This window comes from Carcharhinus amblyrhynchos, chromosome 13 (genome assembly GCF_965287045.1).
Source record: "Carcharhinus amblyrhynchos chromosome 13, sCarAmb.v2.hapA, whole genome shotgun sequence".
Lineage (NCBI taxonomy): Eukaryota > Metazoa > Chordata > Chondrichthyes > Carcharhiniformes > Carcharhinidae > Carcharhinus > Carcharhinus amblyrhynchos.
In genome coordinates this window covers 40,320,690-40,333,780 of record NC_137336.1, presented here as the reverse complement: position 1 = coordinate 40,333,780, position 13,091 = coordinate 40,320,690, and the positions used below count along the sequence as shown (strand labels likewise).

Genomic DNA, 13,091 nt, shown 5'->3' with positions numbered 1-13,091 from the left:
GAAAACTGCCAAGTTTGTTAACACGAACATGAAGCAGACACCGCTTTGTTCACAAACTGGCGCCAATAGTTGTGACTCTAGAAACAAGTCAAAAAACAATATCAATAGCTCAAATCGTTCATCAGGCTACAATTTACTGTAAACATGGGAAATTAATGAAGGCTTTCTGCATCTTTCCTTTACTTCCTCTATTCTGATGTTTTAAGTAAAGAAAAAAGTTGTAATATAATCAAAACGCATTTGCATTCAATCAACTCAAAATTCAAGACTCGTTTCCTATGCATTTTCATGCAGAGGCATGTATAATCTGATCTTAATGCAATTGTACATCACCACAAATATGCCAAAATCTCTCAAACTTTTATGACTATCCATCAAATCCTCTGCCTGAATAAATCTGCACCACAAATCTGGTCATGCCCCCTACACTTAAAATGAGAACATCCTTCAATTGTGCTTGTTTAAGAGTCACACCATACATCAAAAATATTTTAAGATGCAAAGGAAGTAATTCTGCTGGTGCCTTACTGCATTTTTGAGTATTACGTACATCCTTTTAATGGGGCATAGTGGTATGGCTTCATTTAGTTACACACTCACTTGCAAAACCATTTGTTTCCATCAAAGTTCTGCAGCATATTTCTATTACATTTATTTACCCACTACATGCTTCCCCCTTCCTACTGATCACCACTTAAAGTATATTATCTCCACTTCTCCAGATTAAATTGTATTTGCCATCTAGGCTGCAGAAGAGATAAGAATGATATACAGCCTCCAACCTCAACGTTACTTTGGAGGTTGAGAAGATCATGTTTTTCAAACTTCAAATCATTATATTCTCCAACTTGGATGCTGCCTCATGTGCTCCTGCAATTAGTGAATTCCTCCAAACGTTGACAAAGGAACTGAAGGACTGCAGCATTACTACGTCCGAATTCCATGCCATCATATTATGAGCATTCACATTAATATCAAAGTTTCTGGTTTAAGTTACAAATGAGTTTATTTCAAGCCAACTAATCCTTTAAATTAACCCAATAAACTCTGGAACAACTAGTCCCTATTTTTAGACAATGGTGCTAAACTAATTACAGCACATTCCACAGTGGAATTACTATCCAAATTGTATTATTATGTGTGATTTAGTATAAACATTCAATTCTTCCCTGTACCTCCACAGATACTTACTTGCTCAAAGTAGTCCCCCCACATGAAGGCGTCCGCATTTGCTTTGACATTACGTCATTCTCAAAAGGAAAGTAACAAAGTGAATAAATTGCAATTTTAATAGTTACTCCCTCCTTCAAAACGAGTTATGCCATCACAGCAGAATGCTGGTAAGGAGTCCTAAATAAGACTATTTTTTCCTCCACCTGGCATAACATCACTTTTTGGCCTGGTTGCCTTAAGAGTCTGCAAGCAAGAACAGCTGCACGCTCCTTTGTGTCCAAGCATTAAAGTTCACACCTGACTTTCAATAAGGCATAAACCCCTATCTCTATGGCAACCAAATCACACTGGGTAAAGTAAGTACAACTTCACATCATTCCCCCATTTTAGTGCATCCTGTTTTATCTTAAATTGAAAGAAACAGGGGTTCAGCTGTTTTAGTACTCTAACAGACATCTAGGTTCTCATCCATGAATGTATATAATAAGAATTGGCTAAAGAGGCAGTTCATTAAAATACCTCAATCCCAGAGAAAACATGGCACAGCTCTGACTGTGAACTCTGCTGTCAATTGCACAACATTTGTTTACACAAGATTAAGCAGTTTCTATAGCTTGCAGATTCAGCTATTGAAGCGTTTAATTGTCTGGATGATTTACACTTATTGTGCTGCAATAAAATTATTTTTGTTAAAACAATAGAAAGTTATGATTTACAGTTTATTTTTAAAGATTTTGTTTACATATCCTTTTGTCACGTGTGAGTCTATTGGTTCTATGTGGTTTATGGTAGATCAGTAAGTGTGGATTTGTCACAAATTGGCATGAGGGGCCTATCCTGGCACGGAGGGTATGAGTATGACATTTTAAAAACTTAACTTTTGAAAAGGCTTCCTCATACAGTTCATGACACCTCTGGTGTGCTATGAATCACAACACACTGAAAACCTGTTCTAACTCTATGAAAACTGAGAGGATTAGGACTTGCCTATCCCTGCAATGGAGCCGGCCAGGTTGGGAGTGCAGGATGCAGAGCTTGTGACCCAAACTAGCCACACCCTTAAAAGGCAGTCCCAAAAGCCAAAAGCACTGGGAATGTGATTGGGAACGGGGTCCCAGCCACCATAATTAAATGGCTTCCAAGGCATCCCAACTGAAAATTCAGACCATAAAAAGTCAGGCATTCATAACGATGCAAATTCTCGTTGTTCACCGGCATATTTAGCCAATCAGCAAGAGGCACACATTTTCAGTGGAACAGTTGAGACATCTTTCCAACTTCTTCACACCATTATTTCCTCCCTTCCATTCTTACATCATCCTGGGGGGTGGGAGGGTATTTGTATCTTTGCATTTTCTTGCAGTGTACTTTACATGACACCAAACGAGAAAGCCACAACTTGTATCACTGCCTAATTCAGGGCTGAAAGAAAGCTATTCAAAAGATGTGGACAAAATAAGCTTTGTTTAACAGTAAAACTTTTAGGACGAAAGCTCTGATTAAAGAAAATAGTTTCCCTATCTCCCAAAAATTACACTGTTAAAATCAGAACCTCAGTAACTAGTTATGGAATTCTATCAGAAACAATCTGATCTAAGTTTCTATAAACAGTAAAGTGATAAAATGTCCTTTCATAATTTAGGCAGTGTTAACAAGTCTGGTTTTAAAATAGCATGCAATAGAGCTACAGGTTGCTAAAAGGTCTTTGTGAAAAGGACACAACAAAAATATTAAGTCACACGCAGAATTTTTTTTAAAAATGCACTGGGCTTCGAAGACTGAAGTTTTTTGTTTCAAATCATGCAACAAGAATCATGATCCAAGTTCAACAAAACTGAACCTCGTTTTGTTTTCCATTATTATTTCCAAACAGTCTTTCAATATTATGTGCTAGATTCAAGGAAATGTACCAACCCTTCCTGAAAAGTACAGAACATAATTATGCCCACAATCTGATTTTACAATTCAAATTCACATTATTGCCAAATCTTTGGCCTAACATCAGCCCCATTTCAAGCATGGATAATTAAAGTTAGATTGCCTTTCCCTTTAAAAGAAAAAAACTAACAAGCTCCAATATTGAAGCAAGAAATAGGATTCCATTCTTCATGGTCCAAGGTTCTAAACTGTTAAGTGCTTCCATATTAAGGAGTACTAAAAATTCCTTGGAGGTACATTTTATTTAAGCATTTGGTTTGAATAAGAAGTGCTAATGAAAGACATTACAATACACAAATTAAAGTTGTTTATCACATATAATCCACGTCATGGAATAGAAGTAAAACTTGATGGTGAAAAGTGTTGTTTCTCGTGCACTATGCAATCAAAGCATAGTGTTTATTGGCTAAATGGGGAGAAGAAAAGGAGACAGTGCACACTATAGTGTTGTACTGATAGCTAGGATGTAGAGAAAGATCAGCTTAATATAAAGATAGGTCCATTCAAAACTCTGATGGCAGCAGGGAAATAGCTTCCATCAGACATTTGAAGGGATCTACTTTGTATTGGTGCTTAAGGGAACATAGGGCTGGGAAATGGGCAGGATATGAAGTCAGGGTTAAAATAATAAAGAGCGGGACAACTTTCATGTCAACAGGCAATAGGTGGTGAGGTAGTTAAATCCAAAATTTAAAGCAGAGGTATGATTACTGCCACCAGTGCCAGGTTAGAAAATGGTGCGAGTGGCAGCACCAATTTTCCTTCACCACTTCTTCACAAAAATATGGAAATACAGAGAGGGCATTCTTCAAAAATCCATACCGGAATTCAAAAGGAAGGTTCACTTGACTGATTCTTGGGACAAAGGATTTGTCTTATGAAGAAATGTTGAGAAAGCTGGGCCTATACTGTATGGAAGAGCAAGAGGTGATCTTACCACAACATAATAGATTCAGAGGGTACTCGACGGGGTAGATACTCAGAGAATGTTTCCTCCTGTTGGAAGAATCTAGAACTAGGGGGCACAGTTTAAAAATAAATGGTCTCCACTTAAGCCAGACAAGGAGGAATTTCTTTCTAGGGAATCATTAAAATTTGAATTATTTTCACTACAAATGAGGGTGGGTCACTGGACAAAATCAAAGCTTAATCAGGCAGATTTTTGATCAACAAGGGAATCAAGGTTAAAAGGGACAGGCAGGAAGGTGGAGTTAAGTCTACAAAAAAAGCCTTCTCTTTCTTCCACAGTCCTTAGGACTCCAGGGAGGTGGGTTCTGTAGTGGCTGAACTGTATGCAAACTGCCATAGGTTTGGCAGGTGGTGTTTGACAAGGTGGATGGGTGGGACGCTCTGCATTGGGCACTCTCTGCTGTTTACACTTGGTCTCTGTGTGCCCCACCCAGTGACACTTGAAGTGACTGGCGTCTTCACACATGCTTCTTCTCCAGTTTGTGCGTTCTGAGGCAAGTGATCCCCATGTCAATCAGCCATGATCTCACTGAGTGGCAATTGCTCCGATTTCTTGTTTTTATATTTCCTGCCCAAATTTAGGGTGGTAATTTCAACAAAGTACTGAGAGTTCGCGATAACTGTAAGTCAATACTTAAATCCGGAGGACAATACATACAAATGTTTAGGGACACAAGCACAAACACATTTTGAGTTACGTCACAGTAATTTCCTTATTGTTTTTAAACTGTGTTCTATGATATATACAAGGTTATACAATCTCAGCAGTCACCAATAGAAGACAGATTGACAAACTTTCAGATTTTCACCTGCAAATCAACATCAGATTTTTACTCTTGTTAGCTTAGTTTTCTTAAAAAAAATGAAAAATCATCTTGGAAATAAATCCCTGATGTTCTGTCCAAAGTCCATTACCTCACCACAGAAGTATGCTAGAAAATCTCCACAGGGAGGGGTGTGGGTAGCATACAATTTAAAACATTATCATTGAAGCATTGAACTCCCATAGGAATTACTCAGTACATGTTCAGAGAAAAAAGTGCACAATTTATTTTCAAAATCAGTTCCTACTTGTAACTATCGATGAACTGTTGGGACCAATATTACCCCAAAAGCCTGAAAAACATTGTTACTAATTTGATTAAAAGTACATTTCAAAAAAAGTTTTTCAGTGTATTCCCACAAAAACAGATGTTTTGCATTTAAATATGTTTTAGTTGGGAGATGATGATGATGTAGTGGTACCATTGGTTATTAATCCATAAAAGGTAGCCAAAGGCTCTGGGCAGATGGGTTCAAATCTGATCAGAGCAGCTAATGAATATTAAGTCAAATTAACATAGACATACTAGTGGACTGGGCAGAAGAAGTTCAACGGAGAAAAGCAAAAGGTGATTTATTTTGGCAGGAAGAGTGTGGAAATACAGTATAAAACAAAAGGAAGGAACTCTAAAAGGAAGTGCTGGAACAGAAGGACATTGGTGTTTGTGTATACAAGTTATTGAAGGTGGCAGGACATGTGGAGAGAGCAGTTAATAAAGATTTTATCAATAGAGACATTGAGCACAATAGAAAGAAGGTCATGTTGAACTTGTATAAGACACTAGTTGGCCCTCATCTGGAGCATGCTTCCAGTTCTGAGTGACATATTTGAAGGAAGATGTGAAAACATTGGAGAGTGCACAGAGGAGGGTCACAATGATTCCAGGGGTAAGCAACTGTAGCACTGAGGATAAATTGGAGAGGTTGTGACTCTCTTTGGAGAATAGAAAGTTACAGGTATTCAAATTCTTAAGGGATATGAAGAGGATAAATAGCAAAAAACTTCCCTCTCAAGATTACACTGAGAACTAGAAGGTACAGATTCAAAATAATGAGTAAACAGAGCGAAAATGGTGCGTGGAAAATGAATTTTCATCCAGAGGGTGATTGGAGTCTGAACAAACTTCCTGTAAGGGTAGTGGAGACAGGTTCAATCCGGGTATTCAAAAGGGAATTGGATTGCAAGCTGGAAAGGGAAAAAAGGTTACGGGAATAAGTCAGGGGGTGGGATTTCAATGAGCCAATGCAGACTGATGGGCCAAATGGCCTCCTTCTGCATTGTAAAGATTGTGATTTTGCAAATTGAATCTGAAATTGAAAGCTAGTCTTGTTATTGGCGATGTTGAAATCATCAATTGATGTAAAAACGCAACTGATTGTCTCATGTCCATTGGGAAGGAAATCTCCTGTCTTTACCTAGTCTGGCCTACATGTGACTGCAAACCTACAGCAACACAGCTGACTCTTAACTGCTCTCAAGGATAATTCGGGACGGGTAACAAATGCTGGATTTGCCAGCAATACCCAAATCCTATGAACAAAAAAAAAGCTTGGCTGGAAACTGCAATTCCAGCCTACTGGTGAAAATTGCTGTTAATCAGTCATGACAAAGTATAAGAGTACTTGACAAAGGAAGTAATGCTGGAGCAGTACAGAACATTGGTTAGGTCACAGCTAGAGTACTGTGTGCAGTTCTGGCCACATCACTGGAGGAAAGGTGTGGTGGACTAGAGGGGATTCACCAAGATGTTGTCTGGGATGGAGCATTTGAACTACAAGATGAGATTGAATAAGCTTGGTTTGTTTCCTTTAGAGCAGAGAAGGCTGAGATGGGGGCATGTCTGAGGTGTACAAGATTATGATTAGTATAGACAGGGTGAATAGGAAGCAGCTGTTCCCCTTGGTTGAGGGGTCAATCATGAGGGGGCATTGTTTGGGGTGAGGCACAGGAGATTCGGGGGGGGATTTGAGGAAAAAAATTTCACCTAGAGGGTGGTGAGAATCTGGAACACGTTGCCTGGGAATATAATGGAGGCTGGAAACCTTACAACCTTTAAACAATATTTGGATGAGCAGTTGAAATATCATAACATTCAAGGATATGGGACAAAGTACAGGAAAATGGAGTTAGTGTGACTTTACTGGTAGCTATTGTCAATGCAGACTTGATGGGTGGGTGGAAGGGTCTTTATGATGTTTGCAGGATAAGTCATCTAACCAAACCATTGCCAAAAAGCTTGTTCAAGCAAGCTGCTCTGAAAAAAAAAGGAGATTTTCTGGACCCACCCACAGCCATTTTCTTTCCAGTTCTGTCGAAAATCACTGGAGTTTTGGCTGCCTCTCCTGCTGCAGGTGGTAACAGAGGATCTCAGCCAGAGATCCTACTTTGCAGGATCCACCCATGGAGGTTACACATTTCAAAAGATATGCTGTACAACACAACATTTTTATCACTGGTTCTAGTGCCCAAACATGCAATACCATATCATCAGAGAATGTTAATATTTAATTCAGTTGCCTCTCCACTCAAAATTGAGATTGTCAAATCTCAAAACCTTTGATGGTTACACATTTTAGCAATGGGAGGAGATCAGGCAGTGAAGCATCAGAAACGTGAAACATCAACTTTAACAATATATTTTATATCAATAAAAGTCATAGCCTTGCACAGGAATGATGGAATAGCCATGACAAATATTACCCTCAGCAACATCTCAACAGCTGCATGGCAAGGGGTACATAGTCACAACAGTTTTTCTTCAATATTTGGCGCATATTTGAATATGGAACGTTATTGATCTGTATGGCTCAGTGCTCATTTATAACAATCAATTGAAACACCAGATGGCTTGAAATCGTTTTGCAGCCATGGATGGCTATTTCAGCTAGAATTTTCTGATATCACTCATGCCCTTCCACCGCTGCCAGTAAGAACAGAGAATTTGGCGCTTGGCCAAATCTCCATTCACTGCAGCCATGGGTGAGGTCAGAAATTTCCAGCCTTATTGTCTCTCCCCAATGTTTTGCAGATGTTCTTACTTGTCTTCAAAATTAATCTATTCTCATTTTACTTCCCATTCCATACTACGTTAGATTACCCTAGTGTGCATATGCCCTCTCCATTCTGACTTGTATGTAGCTAGTATATTCTATAATTTGCTAACCACAACCACTGATGTTATACCCACTCAGTGAAATTCACATTACCTCAACACATATTTGGTCTTAGTTCTGAATCCTAAACATGTCTTTCCAAATTTACTACACAGGCTGTGCTTGGAACCATTATCTTGATCACCTCCATGCCCTTCATTGGGTTGTTCCTAATATTACAATCTTTCAATTCTTCAAAGTACCCCTTCAACTGTCAAAAGCCACAATCTCTTTCCTTTTATATCATTGGTTCTTTAGTACCCCAATATTATTATTCCATCTCATCAGATCGTAAATGTAAAGAGCACGACTGCAAGGGAAAGACTGTCTGCTTGTTAGCAGGGAGGGATGGGGTGGCAGTCAGGAAGTTGATGGTGCCCTCTTCGATTTTGTGTGTAGATAGGGAATGGTGCCATAGTTTTCAGCCATCAAGAATCTCTCAGCCAAGTTCAATCCTATCCTCTACCACGCACTTTGCAGCAAAGGTCACCGAATAGTGATTGAGTGCAGAATGATTTATTCTTTCACTTCACTAAGTCAAGGAGTAATGAGGCCAATTATAGCACACTTGCTCTTGCCAAGCTAAGGTCATCCAGTCAGCATTTGAACGTGGAATCTTCCTGGTCTACGTGGGTTGGCTCAGCACATTGTGGTATCTTTAGCTTTGAGCCTTCAAGGGAATGTTTTCTGTATTCCTTTGGAATATGATGCATGTCATTTAATTATACATTATTTTCATAAAGCGAGTGAATGCTCTGTTGTACAAAATATAACAGCAAGATAAAAGTCCAGGTAAAGTTTAATCAAACCAACATTAGTAAAAAAGAACACCTGGGCAATATCTGGATACTTGTCCTCATTGTTGCATGTTCATGACTAAATTTTCTCTGACTCTGATCATGGCAGCACAGTGTAGTTTGTTCTTATTTTTGAAAAACTGAGTGCATGTTGCAAAGCTAGTGACTAATGCGGTGAGATAAAAGTCAGTGTTACTATTAACAAGAACCATTCACGCACACTTATACCATGAAATTAATCACTGCTTTGGCTCCTTTGACCAAATATTTAATTTTTTTCCTTATTAACGCTTAAATATGTTGTCTTAAAAGAGGCAGAGAGCTTTAGAAAGATAATTCCAAAGTCTCAGTCTGTGCTTTGTGGAAAAGCCGATCTGTCCCCAGAAAGTCACTATGCTGTGTTTTATACATTTGTGTAAATGAGAGGTGACTCAAATGATGTGCAGGTTAGGTTGATTGGCCACGCTAAATTGTCCCTTAATGTCCCAAGATGTATAGGTTAGGGGAAGTAGAGGAGTGAATTCATGGGGTTACAGGGATAGGACATGAATAAGATGCTTTGTTGGAGAGTCAGTGCAGACTCAATGGGTCAATTGACCTCCTATTGCACTGTAGGGATTTTATGATTTTCGCATGTAACAGAAACCTCTCCTTCATCTTGCTGGGGAAATGGCTATGGGCACTCCAGGATGAGAAAAACCAACAGGCTGAACATTACTCGCAGATACATTTCCAATGGCCACCCCACCGGCACTGGCTTATGTAGAAAGAGGCTCTTTATATAGAGGCACAGCCCCATCTTGCCTCACCTCACCCCCCTGTCTCCTCTTCAACTATGTATCAGATCCTCTTTCAAACGGTGCTATTTAATCTGCTTCGATCACTCATTCAGGAAGTGCCTTCCAGATCCTTCAGTCCTTTCACATAATTGAATTCCCTCCTGACTGACACTATTCTAATAATTTTTTTCTGCATCTTCCCCAAGATCTTGATAATTTCTCATTGTGTGATTCTCAGCATTAAATAGAATCCCCCAGCTGAGGCTGAAAAATTAACATTCAGTATAACCTCTTTGCGTTTGTACTCTGTGACTCAGTTAATAATAGTCCCATTTCTTAAAAACAATAAAACAGCATTCTCAACCTGCCCTGCCATCTTCAAAAGATTTGTTTGTACACCCTCAAGTCTCTGGGCCATGTGTCCTATTAAAATATGAACTATTTAGCTCATATCTTTCATTTTCCTAACAAACTATGTTGTACTTACTCCCAAAATAATTCAGCTCACAACAGAAATATAAATAACTTCAAAACCACTTTAGTTACAAATTTAGTTACTGGAAATCTTGTGGGAAGAAAGCAACATTAATGTTTTTGCCAACTATTGTCACTCCTGCTACTTTGTTATTGGAAGACAAAACCACAAATTGAGATAGTAATTGTTACAAAAATATAAAGTCACACAACACATGCAAGAAGCATTTTTAAGTATTGAGGCCTTCAAAACGTTTGCCTTAGCAATGCTGAATTGAAGATAAATTGTGAAGTATATTCATTAAGTAATGGAACCCCTCCCTCACACCTCGTCCTAATCTTCAATCTATTTGTTTGGTCAGACTTCAGTGGAAAATAAAGGACTTAGCGCTCCAGTACATGCAATGAACTACCTAATAAAACCCCCACATTTTGAGCAGAGGAACAAATGATATTTGTTTACAACTATAAATATAACATAGCTAAGTCATTCATCATATTATACCATATGGCATGCTTCACGTCAAATTACAATTATCTCAGTTTGCAGGAAGACCACAGGATTACATTCAAGAGACAGGGTATACATCAACTATTCTTACATAAACCCTACTGTATTTATAAAGGTTACAAGCCACATTCCCCAACCCATGTTCTGCTGTAAACTTACTTCCCCAGAGAGAGCGCCAGGGATCCGAAGCAGGATTTGATTTTGTTCTGTGCTTCCAGATGAGTCATTCCTTCAGTATTTTCACCATTGATGGATAGCACAGTATCTCCTAGTCCAACATTCGCTAGGTCTGCCTTACCGCCCGGTGTAATCTGAAGCAAAACATATAATTTTAGTATTTTAGTTCAGCCTGAACAAAGCCTCCTAAAACCAATCGTGGATAAACAATGTGTGTGTGCTTGAATGATTAAATAGTTTCTACAAGCTTTAAGGATTTAATTATACATAGTGAGGTTATTACAATATTTCACAGCCCTTTTATTGAAAAGAAGCCATCTTTTGGCAGTCCTAGACATTGGCTCATTTACAAGATATGGTAGCTGACTTGGTAATTAAGTGTTGTCCTACATTATGTTATGAATTCAAAGAGAGGCTGTTCAATCTCCTGCTATAACATTTGTTGGAATCCCAAAGGAACTGCTTAAATGTCCCTTTTCAGCTGATTTACACAGTTAGGGTGATGAGACTGATGTTTGGTGGAGGAGGGGGGGTAAATCTCCAATTTAAGCAATGGTAGAAGCATTCCAGCTCACAATTTAAATTCAGAGTTACTGGTGTATGTTTGGTTGTTTGGATTAAAATATACAGGTTGGGACACACACATTAGTGCAGTCTTTAATTACATGTTAATTATCTCCCTTCTTTGAAATGTTAGATACAGGAAAAGTTTGAGATTTATATTAAGGTTGTTTGCGGGGGTGGGGGGGGGGGATATCAAGTCACATGATAGGCAATTCAAATGTTATAATAAATGCAATTCACATGCTGTGCAGATGCAATAAACCCTCTGTCTGGAAGAGCGAACACTGATTAAAAATATACTTTTTGTACCAAGTGTTCAAAAAAAAAGCTTTGATTTGGCTTCTGAGCAATGTTCAGTCTGTTGGTTTTCCTCATCCTGGAGTGCCCATTCTAATTTCCTTAGCAAAGCAAAGGAGAGGTTTCTATTACATTTGAAAATCACAGAATCCCTACAGTGCAAAAAGGAGACCAATTGGCCCTGTGAGTCTGCACCACTCTTCAACAAAGCTTCTTACCCAGGCCCTAGCCCTGATACTCTATTTATTCACCTCTCTACTTCCCTAACCTATATATCTTGGGTCGTTAAAGGACAATTTCACATGGCCAATCAACCTTCCTGCACATCTTTGGATTGTGGGAGGAATTCAAAGCACCTGCAGGAAATCCACACGTGCAAACTCCACATGGTCATCCAAGGCAGGAATTGAACCCGAGTCCCTGTGAGGCAGCAGAGCTAACCACTGTACTACTACGCCTCCCAAGATCCTTACCATTGACCAGAAACTTAACTGGGCCAGCCACGAAAATAACGTGCCACACCATCAGGTCAGGGGCTGGGAATGCTGTAGTGATTTATACACATTCTGACTCTCCAAAGTCTGCCCAACATCTACGAGGGAACACAAGTCAAGGAGTGTAATGGAACGCTCCCCACTTGCCTGGATGAGTAGCCCCAGCAACACTTGAATTTCAGCACCACCCAGGACCAAGCAGCCTGTTTAACTAGCAACCCTCCATCATGGCAGCAGCGCAAATGTCTGCAAGATGCACTGCAGCAACTTGCCAAGACTACTGTGACAGCACCTTCCAATCCGTGACCTCTTACACCTGGAAGCACAAGGATAGGAGGTATACAGAGCCATCACCACGTGCAAGTTTTCCTCCAAGTCAGACACCAACCTGACTCGGAAATATATTGCTATTCCTTCAAAGTTGCAGGGTCAAAACTCAAACTCCCCACCTAATAGTGCTGTGGTGTACCTACACACATGGAAAAGTCTGTCTGGTTCACTAATGTCCTTTAGGGAAGGAAATCTGCAATCTAACCTGACCTGGCCTACACGTGACTCCAGAGCCACAGCAATGTGGTTTACTCTCAGTTGCCTCTGGGCAACTAGGGATGGGCAATAAATGCTGACAAACTAGCAATGTCCATGACCCACAATTGAATTTAAAAAAAAAATCACTACAAGGATGCAGCAGTTCAGGAAGGCAGCTCACTTCTACTTTCTCAGGGAAATGAGTGATGAGCAATAGATGCTGGCCTTGCCAGTGACGCCACAGCTTGTGAACCAATTAATTTTTAAAATTCTGTAAAATGACAACATTTCAGATATTGGGCAGTGCAATGCTGATTTCTGATGTCTTTATTTCTTTGCAATTTTAATTCATAATCAGCTCAATGTTGAATTATATATTATGACAGCGACTACCAATTTATTTTTGAATAGACAG

At 39.3% G+C, this 13,091-nt stretch overlaps 1 protein-coding gene across 3 annotated transcripts in view; it reads right to left on the bottom strand.

Annotated features, from left to right (window-relative positions):
- Positions 1-13,091, bottom strand: part of pdlim7 (PDZ and LIM domain 7) — a 123,481-nt gene that overhangs the window by 72,462 nt on the left and 37,928 nt on the right. For all 3 annotated transcript variants that reach the window (XM_080201568.1, XM_080201569.1, XM_080201570.1), the window contains exon 2: positions 10,776-10,927. In XM_080201568.1, coding sequence (XP_080057694.1) covers positions 10,776-10,927 — 152 coding nt within the window. The remainder of the gene's footprint in view (positions 1-10,775; positions 10,928-13,091) is intronic.